Here is a 15,567-nt window from a genome sequence, read left to right on the forward strand (position 1 = left end):
CAGACTAAAGTTAAAAAAGGAGGCTTGAAATAAATATATATGGATGTAGAGGGGTGTACAATAACTATTAAGTGACAGTACAACAGCAACACTATTAATTGTTAAGTTAAAATTGATACATGGCCGATACTTTATGTACCACAATGATAAAATTAAAAGGCTATTATTTGCAGTTTCATACAGTTAAATTTTAATGGATAGTAATGAAATAATAATATTAAATACATTTCTCATGTAAGTGAACTCTACATATACATCAATGCGAGAGAATAAAAATCTTTAAACACATGTGCCAAAAAATCTTCACCGTGTGAGAAGAGGCCTTTGGTCAGCAGTGGTCACTTATAGGCTGACGATGATGATGATGATGATATGCCAAAAAGAAAGTTTCAATAATGATAATTCCAGGTGTTTTCGGGGGTATTAGGCATTTCGATAAACGAAATACCCCGATACAAAAAATTAAATAAAAGATTTTATTGTTTAGTAAGACCTCAATATCTACATAGTACCAAATTTTTTAATTAAAGTAAGAGATTCAGAATATACAAGACCAAATTAAGAATTTACTAATTGTTTGATTACGATTCAGTGCGTACAAATGTAAAACCTTTAGCCGTTTACGATTTGCAATTCCAAGGACATTCAAATAACACCAAAGCGGTAATATTTTCTGAAAGTGATCATGTATAGCTTTGCTTATCACCTGATTACCTTAAACTTTTACATTGGCTAAAATTGCGACATGTTCAAATGTTGATTGACTACTTAACAAATATTAACTGAAAGGCTATAATTTGTTTCTTAACGCGTATCAAATGGTGACTTGGTCGTAATACCAGGTACTGCTATAAAGTGATAAATGATCACACTAATTGTAGACATCTTGATGTGCTCAGTTCGAGGAAGCAAATATGAAAACCAGCTTCTTGGTAAGTATAATATTGAACTATGTATTTTTCTTATTAAATCCCTTCCCTATAATCTCCGTGTGAACGTAGAACAAACCTAGTTTTTCATTGCTAAGCCTAAAAATTTTGTGATTCTTTGCAAATACGTTTCAATCTAATTGGCATTGTCGTAGACATTTTGAGAAACTATATAAACTACTCGTATGTTGTAAGTAGGTGAGTCGTCAATACGATTATATTGTCATAAATTACCGCCCTAAATAATATCTGTTATACATTCACAATAAGAATGTTCTATTCCTCAAAGAAGTAGTATTTTAGGTAAACTAAACATTAATTTGTTACAGGTATGTTTGATTGGTGTAGTCATCGTGCATCCAACGGTCTCATACAGTTATTATGATCAAAACCGGCAGTATTTCCGAAAAGACTTACAATATGACTCGGCTAATATTGCAAGAGAGGGGAACTCAGATAAGTACAATTTAAATTATAATGCGATGAACATGGCTCGACAGAGAAATTCATATAACCTATATAAAGCTCTACGAAATAGTTTGGCTGAGAGCGAAGATGATTATAACCATTCAGCAGCCAACTATCGAGCTAATGACGCAGAAGATAAAATTGAAAATCCTTCAAATTCAAATCCGAATAACAAATTCCCTGAAGAAAATACTGCTGTTAATGAAGAGCTTCCACAAAATAATGACCAAAATTCAAACTATCAATCCCAACAATACAATGGGGATCCGGCTTATATAGATGATCATCAGGGTCAATGCGTGGAATGTTTGAGCGATCAACTACTACCACCATATGATCCACCTGAGGTCGTACATACAGAAAAGCGGTTTGGTTTTCCATACGGCGGATTTGGTGGGTATGGAGGTGGCGGTGGATGGGCGGGTGCTGGCGCAGGAATTTCTGGTGGTATCTCGGCTGGGATTAGCGCTGGCATAGGAGGAGGAGTTGGTGCAGGGGCTTATGGGGGCGGCTATGGCTATGGCGGGTATGGATTTCCTGGATACGGATAATTAAAAACTAATAAAAGCAGTCCTTTATTAAAATATTATATATATAATAATTATTTTAAGTATCTTATTTTTAAGGAAATATTTTATTGTGTAAAAATTTGCTTAGTAGATTTTTTTTTCGTTACATTTCGTGCTACATGTGTATAATATATATGATGTATTATATAATTATCGTATTTAATTGAATATAGTAATATCTTTTCTAAAAATGTTTCAAACGAGTTTTATTTATGGGTTTTCAGATTCTAGTTAGTTTCTTGTGAACATTAATTTGGGTCACACTGCCAAAACTAGAATGATCGCACTATATTCACTGCATTCAAAACAAATACAAACCTTACAAATCACCAATACTCACAGTTCATAAATAATCCGCAAAAATTTATTCGTATAGGTCACAGCTCTAAAAAATGGGTTATAAGCTCCACAAAATTAATGAATGGACTTAGTGCGATTTCTTCAGATTCCGATCTCTTCAGTAGTTTATGCGTGAAACAGTACAAACATGCATACTCACAAAATTTCGCATTTATAATAATAGTAGAGTAGGATTGCAAAAAATATTGGTTGTTGTACATAAAATATTAAAGGATAATGTGACATTAAGATTTCATTCGTTATTTTATATTCATGTCATTATAAAATAAATAATAAACAACATATATATTTTCAGAAAATTGAAGTACATAGAATTACATAAGTATAGTATATTAAAATGTTTATTACTTTTTTATCATCTTGTTTTTAGCCATACGTGCCATAGCCGTAAGAGGCACCTCCGACGACACCATAACCACTTGCACTAGCATCAGCTTCTGCTTCTGCGCTTACACCAGCGCTTATACCAGCACTGAGTCCTGCGGAAATTCCGCCGCCAAATCCCCCAAAACCACCAGCTCCAAAACCACCGTAACCACCAGCTCCTATACCACCGTAACCAAGGCCTCCTAGACCTCCATAACCAAGAGCCCCGAGACCGCCGTAGCCGTAACCACCAATACCACCGTAACCACCAAATCCGGCGTTTATACCAGCGCTTAGTCCTGCGTGGAGTCCTGCATGAACACGACCGCCTACGTGACCACGAGCTCCTGCACCAGCTCCAGCCCCTGCACCCATACCAAACAAGGTTCTCCTGTTATAGTATTCTTGCAAATAATCATTGCGTCTGTTGTTGTTGGCATTATGTATTAGTAATTGGTATTGATACTCCTTTTCTGTTAAAGGCTTGGCTTCACAGACGATGGTGAAAGTGCAAAAAAGTAACTGAAATGAAAGAGGATAACGTGTTACAATCTTATAATTTTTATTGTTGATTTGGAACCTAAATCTAACATGTATAAATAAAAAGTTTCCATTTTTTCCACATAATGATGATTACTTCTTTTTTAAGAGTGTTAATTTACCCTGTCTTTGTTTTCATCACTCACACATACGTACTTATAGGCAATAGATTTTTAATTTCTACTCATAATGAGATAAGTTAGATGTTACTTACAAGGATGACAGTCCTCATTTTCGTTTCTTGCCTTTGAAGTCTCAGCCAAGAGTGACTCGAGTACTATACCTACATTTAAACTAACATCATTGATTTGTTAACAATTCCTTTGTTCTGATTTCAATGATACGTTTTATTTTATTATTTTTATAACAATAAAATTGTGATTCGTCTTGGATCGGTGGTATATTGTTTGATTAAATCATATTAGACTTACATTTTAACTTTATTCATAGTGATTTGCGGTGACGCACATAAAACCTATTGATGATGGTTTAAAAAAAAACTGTTGTCTACTCCATGCTTAGCAGACTGGTTAAGAAGTGCAGGCTTATTAAACCTGCTGTCTTATCTCTTTAAAATGTTTAGTCGCATATAGCCGCTTTCAAAAACCGATCTAAAACCAAAATCTTTAGATTAAGATTGATTTTTAACATTGGTTCTATAGAGTTTCTGTCAAAAATGAAGATCGATTCAAGGAAAATCTTTATTGATTGAGATCGGTTATTAAAATTGACAGTTTTTACGACCCGCCAAAAGAATACAAATGATGACTACTGAATTTTCCTCTACCATTTCCACTTGACTAAAATAAATAAGGTATAACTTTATCAGAAAAAATGGGGAGAAAAAATATGACATACAAATATTCCTTTTTAATTTAACAACGTCACATAAAATCAGTGAGACGTTTTATTCGCATACCCAAGGATAACGAATCGTAACAATGTGCCCCAAAAATATTGTTAACGTACAATAAACTGTACTAAAATATTACAATCGGTTTATGAAGGAACTTATATTTTTTTTCGTGTCAGAAGCCGAAAAATTTTACTTATAATATATGCATATAAGTAAAAAAGTATCTTATGATAGATTTTTCTTGTATTAAAACAATCTTTTACATTTTCTATCATCTTCATAGTTCAAATAAATTTGTTCTGATCTGGTTTGTCATTTGTTTTTTATTTATATTGAGAAAACTTATAACTCAGTAGAATGAGAACACGCGATATTGCTATAATTGTCATTTAAAGTGTGACGTCACTGACGTGTCATTTGTTTTTTTTTGTTTCACGAATATACCTAGCTATTTTTAAGGAATATTTTATTTGATTAGAAAAATGAATCTAGTAGGAAACACCTCACAGGTAACACAACGGTGTCATTCATATTACAGGTATTCGTCGAGCGTAATAAAAAAAATTTTTGGTATTTTTCATAAATTTTTAAAAGTTAAGATTAAAAGATTTTTTATTAAAATTTATTCATTACTTTCCCTTTCCTAGTTAGAAAGATTAGTCAAACGAAAAATACAATTTACCAAACTCGAGGGTAAAAAAAAATCATGAACTTTTCAACTGTTTTTGGGCATCCATTTTGCGTTGATTAAAGTCATCCGAATTCTGCGGTCGGACGCGTTCGCGGTTCCAATCAAAATATGGAAAAGTGCAACCTCATTGGTTTCAGATAATAATGACTTTAATTTATTTCCAACGTGTGGCTTTATTCCATTTTCGTAAGGATTAAAATATATTTTTTAATGATAATAAATAAGTGTGGACTGTTGGCCATTCGGTGAATTATAGCTGATCTGTTTGTAACAGTAAAAAGTGAGATAGCATTAAATGCTTTTATTTATTTTTGCAAGATATAAAACTCATACTAAAAGGGTACGGTACGTATTTGAATTCCTTCACGTTTAAACAAAAATTGTTAAGGAGGTGAATAATTTAAAAATACAATGTCACGGGCTGATGGTAAAAATTAAAATCTAATTAATTTTTACTCCATCTTAGTTCCACCTGAAGTTTAATATTCGGAAACGCCCTTAATATTATATAGCTATTTGACTATACAGTAATAATAATTAAGCTGCTAACGTCTTTTAAGTAGATAGACGAAAATATTAAATAAATTGATCGTGCATCTTCACAAGCTAATGCACTAGTGTAAATTAATTTAGTAAGTTCTCGGTTGTCTCATTATTAGGCGGAGTTCGCATCGAAGTAAGTTTAGTGAAAGCCTTCACTTAATAAACTGCTACGGGTAGATAGTCGGGCGAAAATTGGAAGCAGTTGCTCTAGACGGATAGCTAATTTAATTTTAATTACGGCAACACTTTCAACTGTTTGCCAAACAATGAGGAAACACGTGCTAACTAGTTGCCATGTTGGAATTAAATCTGTGTTGAATGCCAACGTTTTAAAATTCGTAATATGAAAAATGTTTATTGTAATTTGTGGAATTAGCATTTTATATATTTTTTTTTAAAGCTGCTATGCTATGTTATTGGTCGAGAGTTCGTTAGTGTGAGGAACAAGCGAGATATAACCAATGATGGTACATATTACATTAATGGTACATCCCACCTGTTTAGCATCATCATCATATCAGCCACAGGACGTTCCTTGCTGAGGCCAACCGGTTAATATCAAAAAAGTTATTGTTATTTTCAACCGACTTCTGTAAAACACACTGCTCACGAGTAAGAGTTTCTCTGTGACTCGAAACTCGTAGAGTTGTTCTCAGCATATTTACGTGAGTAAACCGTTATTTTTGCAAAAGGTTAAATAAGAAAGATCTGTAATTGAGACCCGTCATAAAATTTTTAGTTAATTATTCGACACCTCAACAACATCGTTGTTAGTACAGTCTTAGTGAAATAGTCTCAAGTTACGTTAAAGTAAGTTTTGTGTTGAAACAGTTATGAAGCGCTAACTACTCCCGACTGTCTGGAAGGGAACTAATTTACCTAATTCTGCTAAACGAACAGGTAAGAGAATGGTTACATAATACGAATGATAGAGTAATGCCTTGGTTAATAGATCACTCATTTTAAATGTTACCTTAGACGACGGAAAATGACGTAGGCAAGCATGTTTCAGTTTCTCAGTAGATACTTCTCAGTGAATATTAATAAAACTTCAGACAAATAACAGAATAATATGATGGTGTAATTTGGAGACGTTAATCAGTTATAGCTAACTTATAATACTACCTCACAAGTAATCTAAGTATGTACTTAGATTACTTGTTGATCAATAACAACGTCAACAGCCTGGGACAATCCTCTGCTACACTATGAGCCTCCACTGTATATGACGGTCAGTGGTCAAGACAACAAGATTTCAAATGTCACAGAAATTCCTATAACGGCTATTAAAAATAATTCCAATTGGCTATAAACATAAACAAATAATCTTAGCACCTTTATCTAATCTTTAAACGTTGCTAATTTTCTAAAAGACCATTCCCAATTCAAGGCCTATAAATCCCGGATTTAATAACTAACAAGGGAGCAATTTTCCTCTAGATTTACCGAACAAAAACCCATACTTAGTACTTTTTTGTACTTTGTATAGGCATATGGAGTTACTCTAAAGAGTTGATGCTCATTAATGGACTATCAACTGTAACACAAAAGGGTAAGATTGAAATTCGAATAAAGGATTTCGACAAATAAGAGTAGTTTGACGTGCTGTTGTCCGTATCTAAAGTTTTTTCCGTAATTTCCACATGCTTTGTACAGAACTCTGGTAGTGTTGTGATTCGGGGCACGATCGGACCTCTTTATTAACTCAGTTCGGTAACTCAATTTGGCGTTGAAGGGATGACGAGAACTTGCGTACGTGTTACGGCAACTGTTATGTTACACGACGTATCCGAACGAACTCGGATCACTGTGGTGACTTGGTTATCGAATGATTGTGGGTCCCGATTCTGTTATTGAATATGACTGTATTGGAGTGAACTGATTTCTATTTTAAGGTTATTAAAGTTGGTTTTTGTGTGAGGATCTGTTGATAGCAGTAGGTAATATTGTTTAGATAGATTCATTTCAAGATCCTGTTGTTGTTGACAATATTGACTTTGGGAAACAGTAGAATGGGTTATTTTGTTTATAAACGAAAGATCTAATTTGGAATTTGGGTTGCATTTTTACTGATGGTAAACACTAAATTTTTACATACTCACTCACACTCAAAAACTCATGAATAAGTATCGTGAAGAATTCGTGAAAGTTCACATACAATTTAGACATTTGATAGCTAGCGTACTACCAAATTCGCATTCAAGGCGTCTCTTAATTCCCCTAAGAGGTTGGGAAAAAGGCCGGTTATGGGCACCGTAAGTTTTTCAATCGTACTACCATGCCATTGGGTGCCGTATTAAATTGTATATTTTATTTTCTTATCTCGCTTAAAACAAGTTTTATATAAATGGATTTGTAGTTTAAATATTATACACGTTTTCATTATATTAATACAATCGCTTTTATTTTTTTCTTTAGTTCTGGCAGTCACAGTTTGATTTCTTACTTAGAAAAATATGTTATTGTTATTTAGTAACATGATACTGTTGCGTGTGGGTTTGTGTTTTGTCCTACTTTGTGTATTACTGTATGTGTATTTTATCTTAGGTATGTGCTGTAGGTAAATGGTATTTCAACGTACACTCTAAGATAGGTCATAAGAAGATCCGGTGTTCCTTACAGGTGCTAAGGTTGGCCACTAAAGTAGTTTTAGTGTGGTAAAAATCCCAAACTCTCTAGTCTTTTTTACCAAAAAGCTAGGCGCCTTTTGAAACTTTTCTCCGTCACTCAAAAAAGGGTAGAAAAGGTAGGTTTAAAAAATATTAGTATGGGTAGCAATAAACAGTGTGTATAATGGTAAGTTGGCATTTTCTGCGTACACACAGTGTAATGCCAGAGGCATTACACTGTGTGTACGTAGAAAAGTAGACTAGGTAAAAATTTTTTTAGTTACGGTATCATTTTAAGTGAGCCCTATCCCTTAAAATGATTTTACAATTGATGGATTGATCCGAGAAGGCTACTTTTTATATCGGAGCCAGTGAAGCAGGCGCTGACAGAAGCTAGTATGATAAATATTTTACTAATAGAAAATATCTACGGTACCTACATGACTATATTTAAAGTTCATAAATCAGAGTTTATAAAAAATATATTTAAGAATCGATGTTCTATTTACTTTTTATTTACTCTTTTATAGCGAGAAATGTGCAATAATTTTACTTTTAGAAATGTAAAGAATTCAAAATATACTAGACTTGGTGTTATTTCAATAAATATTTTCTTAATATTAGACAGATTTATAACAAATAGTTCTATATTTTCTTAATAGTAATTTAATATTTGATTTATGTTCTTAAGGTTAGACTGGGGCAAAGATCATATTATTTTGTTTATTTTCATTGTTTGTTTAATAAAACTGAGGATTTTCTGCATGGGTGCATTTACAAACATGCAAATTCACATACACATGACAAGCAGACCCAAAACAAAAATTTGTGGATTACACAAAGAGTTGCTCCACCGGTTGCCCAGCCACCGCACCGACCGTGCAGTCACTTATAAGTCAGTCACATAGGCAGTGATTACTCCAATCAAGTCCAAAAATAAATTAGTGGCAGACAATTCTATTAACAAATAGAATTAATTGAAATTATAATTGTTAATATGTAAATATTGGTGCGAACAATATTTGGAGGTTACATTAATTTAAAATACAAAAATCATGTCGCCACAAATGAAAACATACAAAGTAAAGAATAATCCTTCATTCCTATCCTATAGTTACCGTATACAGGATGATGTGGGTACGATATATTGTTGATACTGTATTGGCCCTAATGTGTTCTGCGGAGTCAACACGCCGGATGACGCTAAAGTAATGTTTGCTCCCACTAAAAGCTGGATCGAGCTCTCGATATTACTATTTATAGATTGCTGTTTTGTGTGGCTTAGCTTTACTGATTTTGTAATGCATATGTGTAACAAATTGGTTGTTAATTGTGTAACTATTGCTAGTGAGAAGTTGAAAATAAAGTGTAACTTGGAAGCATAAATTATGATATACAGATGTACGTAACCAGTAAGTTTCTTGGAGACATTTGTACTTATGTTGGTCTGGTAACGAAAACCTGAATTGGTGCAGTCGTTTTGGAGTTGCGATTGTACATACAATTATCCTAGGCAGCAGGCCACTGCCAATAAATAGAATAAATGTAAAACGAATAATGTAATATTATTTTCAGTTAATAGTTTCTGTGTAGATGATACCATGAAGTATTTCTTTGAATTAATAATAACAATAAAATTGGGATAAAAATGCTCGGTATTTTTACGATACAAACAAATATCCACATTTTGACCTTGTGATACTATATAAATTCCTTCTTCAAGATTGTTTAGCGTCAATTTCTAAGAAAATACAGCAAGTTCACATTTATCTAATGGAAGGAAGTTGTATGTTTTGGTTTAATAAATATATATTTTTTTCGTAAGTACGAGGAAGCAATAAATCGATTAGGCAGGCTGGCTTTCGTTTGTAGAAGTACTCTGAAATATTAGCCGGTGGAAGAATTTATGGGCGTTAGCGTTTAGTAGGTACATGTTTCTTTAGATTTAGAATTCAGCCATGATCGTCCCACTGCAGGGCAAAGGCCTTCCTACCTTCCTTCCACTCCTAAACTCAAGGTTTGCCAGCGGGCTATGGAGCGCAATATCTAAAGAGTTCGACTGGCGGATAGACTAAGAAACACCACGCTGCGCTCCACGACTAAAATCATCGACGTTGGTCATAAAGCCGCCAGCTTGAAGTGGAATTGGGCTGGTCACGTCTGCCGCATGTCGGACGAGCGGTGGGCAAAACTCACTACTGAGTGGAGCCCGCTCAACGTCCACAGACGTCGCGGCAGGCCCAAAAGGAGATGGCGGGACGAACTCAACAGCTATGATAAGGATTGGCCGCATAAAGCTTTAAACATGCTTCTTTAAAGAAAAGTAATGCCTTGTTCGCACTACTCTAGTATTTTAATCTAGTAGCAAGTAATTTAGTAGCTCTCTTTCGCTAATGTCCCAAAATTGTTCGCACTTTACTAAACTAGCAGTTGGCTCGATTGTAGTTTGTAGTACTTGGTAGACACTAAATCAGTAGTGTTTGGTGTTTAGACATATTTAGTTACCAAATAACTAGCTAGCGACTAATCTACTAGCATAGTTCAAACTGGGCATAATTATTAGTCTATTTTACATCGCTTTGTATACATAGTTTAAAAAATTAAGTTATTAAGTCAGTAATTTTATTTTGCTTACTGTTTTGTGAAGTAGGTAACCAGATTCTGATAATGATCTTTTTTTTGAAACATCATGTTGTCATTCACATTTAATCAGAAACCTTTTTAAATTCAAATATTGTAAAGTGATTGTATGATCATTTCATAGGCGTGCAAGTACCTATATTAATTGACGAGTTTTATAAAAATGTTAAAATGATAAAACCCAAATCGCTATTCATTTGTAACTTAAACAACTGAAACAGATATTTGATTTCTCGCGTTTCGATTCCTATGAAGCAAATTGAGCTTAAAGGGTTGTAAGAAATACGTAAAGTGAAAAGGACCCTTCGTACAAAAATTCCTTTTGACTCGTCTGGCGAGTCCAATTACTTGATGGAAAGTGGATTATTTTTTAAATGGAACTTTTGAATCGTATTAATGCAAATACGTTGCCTTTAGTAGAAATACTGAGCTATTTCATGTAGTAGTATGTGTATGTCGGTAAATTAGTGAACGCAAACTATGAAAAGTATAGTAGGTACCTAAAAGATTGTTTGTGTTTATTTATTTATTGTAAATATATTTACCTATGTATATTGTATACATTATTTGGTTAAGTGGACTGCCACAGACGAATACCGTATTTCATTAAAGTAACCAAAATATTTCCATCAAATTAACTATATCAAATTGTGTATTTTGATTTAACCTTTAAGTACCGACGCGTGGTCTGACAGACACCTTGATGCTTACGAAAATCTAGGTACATATGTTAGAGTGGACTTATCACCCTGTGAGTCTGTCTACCCCTTAGTTAGTCGACCAGGAGCGTTCATGGAAAATTGCTGCATCAGCGTTCGTCATTTCGGTGAGTTATGCCTTACTGAAAATTTCGAGTGGTCTGACAGACCACTCGTCTGTACTTATGTAACTTTTTTTGAATAGGACTTTTACCCAATTTTAAAGTTTTTTTCTTTTAATTCCAGTCAGGTACAAATATGACCTATACAAATATATTTATAAGTCAAGTCAAGTACTTCGAGCTTGAAACGGGCAAGTATCAGGGCAAATAAAAGTGTTTCTCTCAAATAGATAATTTATAAAATAACCCTCCAAAACAAAAAATATGAATTTTTTTTACAAGAATGGCATTTGTCCATCAAAACTGAAGGGCAAGACTGCGTACAAATTTGACACTTGTAAGAAGCATGTATGCCTATAGTGCAGCAAACCTGTCTGCAAAGCGTATTTGTGAAGGTAGCTGGTTACCTCCAATTTGGTGCTTTGCGATTTTTACGATATTTGTTGATTATGTGTAAAGTATAATGTTTTTTTATTTATATGATTATTGATCTTTAAGAAAAAAAGACTTTCAGAAAATATATATTGTTTGTTGAATCATAGTAGTCAACAAGATAAAAGTAACTTTTTTCGTTCAAAAAATGTGCGCCTGCAATAAAAAAATTTAATATTAGTAATGAATGGTTATACTTTACTTTTTTGTTTAATTTATATAATAGCTAAATACATATACAACACATAAATATATATATTTATATGATATATTAATAAACATCAAAGATTTCCATAATAAAAGTCTGGTGTCTGGCAGACCTCACGTCGGTACTTATGTAACTGAAATTGGACGTCGGTACTAGAAGGTTAAATAACAGTAAAGAAAGGTTGTTGGGTAATTACGTACACATTTCTCAAAATTCAAAAGCAAATAGTTTTCTTCGGGTCAAAGCTAAACAAAAATTTAATAACATTCAACGTTTAACATAACAACAGAAAATGAGCAAAACGTTTTACAATTAACATACTTGGGAGAAAGCAAATACATTTTTCATACAAAAGAAATTAATACAGTTCGCAAAGAGCGTACAAAGGGCTGCAAAGAAAACGTTATAACGCTTTTATAACAATCTCTACCTACTACTTAACATAATGCCGGCTACATTCAGCGAGAAGAAATTAAACTGTACCCCTGAGAGATTATCTAGGGTGTACTCCGGACTTGCATCAAAGAGTATGAAGATGTAGAAAGCAAACGCCTTGAATTCGAAACTTTCTTGGTATGGATCTACGTTCTTATTATGATAGCTCTATATCTAGAATTTATAGTTTATAGAAACTGAGAGGTTGATGGACAATAATTCTATTTTAAATTGTAAATTAAGTAAAAATCACGGTTTACTTACGTACATTAATGGACGACGTACATTTGATGTCACCCCGTCTGTGCACGCTGCTCATAATGAAGAGACTCTAGTAGAGCTTTTCTCCATTAAAGTATGTAAGTAAACGATGATTTTTGATGAAAATAATGCTGTTAAAATTTGTCTGGGCCTGGTAATTTAGACACTGTATAAATGGTACAGAAGAAGTTAATACATTCAATAAAATAGGACTGAAGATCATCGAGATGGCAAGAATGGTCTAAAAATTTTTGTTTTTTTAAACTTAACGCGACTATTCATTTGCTTTATTGTAACTTTCGTGAGACATACTAAATTAATTATTATGTTATGGCTTACTCACGTACTGTTTTGACGAGGAACTCGACTAGTTTCAAACCATGTAGAGGCTCATATTCATGAATGCTGCTCATGATGAGTACGTTAGTAAGCCGATAACATAATAATTATTCATTTGCTGTTTTACAAAATTCACAAGTTGTTTGAAATATCTATGACAAAATCTCAATTTTTTACAGGTTTTCAGTGATGGAACCTCTGTTATCTATCTTTACTCTATGCCTGCACTAAGTACATTCATTAGTATTAATTAATTTTGTAGAGCTTATAAACTGTGACCCACACGAATAAATTTTCGCGGATTATTTATGAACTGTGAGTGAAACTTGGTGTTATCATTAAAAACGTTGACGACAAAAACAAGGGTTGGACTGTATTAATAATTTACAACGCAATTTCGGAAAACCTATCAACGTGAATAAGAAAGTTGTTTTAATGGAAATTGTTTTTTTAATGATCACAACTTATATTTGAAGGATTGTATTATAGTTTTGAAAGACTTTGGAGCATGATTCTTTTTAATGTTGTCCCACACTAAGATTTTCTCCTGTGTCGTGGGTGCGTTTACAAATATACAAATTTACATACACATGACACCCAGACCCGAAACAACGATTTGTGTATCACACAAAAAATTATTCCGTACGGGAATCGAACTTGCTATACGTTGGGCAGCAGCCGGTTGCCCAGCCAAGGTGCCAACTGTGCAGTCAAATGTTGATTTAGTGGTTTGGTTAAATTAAATAAGCAATTGAAATTTTTGCTAAATTATTTTATGGATGCATTTATGGTAGATGGTAGTAAGTAAATTGTAAATAAGCTTTAATTTAAATTTTTAAAAAGTTGAAAACCGTCCTTTGTTTGCCTGTGAACCTAAGTTCATTTACAGTGATTAAGTGGAAAAGCAATGTTAGCATATACCTAACCATCACCACAAGCAGAAAACAACATCAACATTTACAGTAGGTATAACAAAAGGGGAGTTTAACAACTCCTACGAGTTCAATACGCAAAACATTAAAAAACAAACGTCTAACGGTCTACGTACAAGTAAAAACAAAAAGATTCAGAACAAAATCCTTAATGTAATTTAAAGTTTACAAACGTTTCATTGGTCGAGTATTGTTCTCATTTCAATTGTCAAGTTTGTTTTTTGGGAAAAATTGTTGTTGTTTACCTCAGGGGATAACTTTGAGATGAGACTAAACTTCGCTATTGTCACAATTGTCACGGAGAAAGAAACGCTAAACCACAGGAGTGAACAATTCCCGGCGAGACGATTTTCAAATGTTTTGTTTTTTGCTCTGCTGGTTAAAAAATGTAAAATGCTACATTGTATTTATACAACTATGAAAGGAAAAACAAGTATAATGATAAATGTCTAGTTGTTTTCTGTAAAGGATAGGAACAGGTATATTTTCCAGTAAGTATATCTATCTTTTGCTGGGTGCAAGTTGCTTCCTCCCGGGGACTCTATCTGGAAGTTATTGAGGCAGGTCTATATGAATTGTGGCCGTGCTATGGCTGATATGATGATGATATCTATCCTTCGCCAGTTAGGTATAATATTATTAGCCCAGTTGGAATGATTTTGAGTTATTTGTCAAATCACTCATATCTAAGGATATATATAATTAGGCAGGCTTAGACACGTAAGTTCTGACATAACGTCACACCTTTAATCCCCGAAAGGGTAGGCAGAGGTGCACATTACGGTATGTAACGTCCCTATACAATGCACACCCACCTTTCACCATTTGTGTTAGAAGTCCCATTTAATAGAGGGTGAGTCAGTTCCAATAATAAATTCCTAAATATTAAGAAAAATAATTAAAATTAATGAATAAACAGTGAACTGCAAAATATCGTCTGCCTTCAGAATTTTAAAATATAAACAGAAAATATGGAAGGCTATTTACGGGATGAAAACGAAAATTAGTTTTCAAGTTTACTGAACCATTAAAATTAATAAGCGGACCTTATCAAAACGTAAGTTAATTAATTTTTTGATCGAATATTTTGAATACTTCGTCGAAATAATTAGACGAAGCTTCGAGGAATGTTAATTACTACGATATTAAAACTATCGTATTTAGTACCTAAGTAATTTATAGGACCGTAATAATTTTGTAGTGGTTTTGTAATTTGTTGCGTCAATTATTCTTTGAGCTGTGGACTGCCTGGCAGGTTTACCAGGGCTCCGGCTCAAAGCAGGAAGAAGGAACGATCTGGTTTTTAGTCAGTAGGATACTCCGACAGTCTGATACTCCCTCTCGCCTCGCCTAAGATGGGAGAAGTCATTGGTTGATTTTCCCCCTTAAAAAAGTGGCATGTTGTTTTCGCTATCGAAACATCACCTTTCCAAAATCTATGCAACTGCCATGCCATCACTCTGGGTTCAGAATCAAGATTCAGTGCTTTTTAATCAATAATTAGGCATTTTTAAACTCAACTTTATATGTATTACTCTGCCACCAAATCAACAAACTAAAAAAAGACAT

General features: G+C 33.6%; 2 protein-coding genes across 2 annotated transcripts; one reads left to right on the plus strand and one right to left on the minus strand.

The window, feature by feature from the left end:
* The first annotated feature begins 765 nt into the window (after positions 1–765).
* LOC118272883 (dnaJ homolog subfamily C member 7 homolog) lies at positions 766–2,097 on the plus strand. Its single transcript, XM_035589599.2, has 2 exons — positions 766–932; positions 1,259–2,097. Exons 1-2 carry the CDS (start codon positions 915–917, stop codon positions 1,946–1,948), a joined length of 708 nt encoding a protein of 235 aa, XP_035445492.2. The 5' UTR covers positions 766–914; the 3' UTR covers positions 1,949–2,097.
* A 595-nt stretch (positions 2,098–2,692) lies between these two features.
* LOC118272866 (uncharacterized) lies at positions 2,693–3,464 on the minus strand. The gene is made up of 2 exons (XM_035589581.2): positions 3,447–3,464; positions 2,693–3,214 (listed from the first exon to the last, which is right to left on the minus strand). Exons 1-2 carry the CDS (start codon positions 3,462–3,464, stop codon positions 2,693–2,695), a joined length of 540 nt encoding a protein of 179 aa, XP_035445474.2.
* Between the last annotated feature and the right edge of the window lie 12,103 nt (positions 3,465–15,567).

This window comes from Spodoptera frugiperda, chromosome 4 (assembly GCF_023101765.2).
Source record: "Spodoptera frugiperda isolate SF20-4 chromosome 4, AGI-APGP_CSIRO_Sfru_2.0, whole genome shotgun sequence".
Lineage (NCBI taxonomy): Eukaryota > Metazoa > Arthropoda > Insecta > Lepidoptera > Noctuidae > Spodoptera > Spodoptera frugiperda.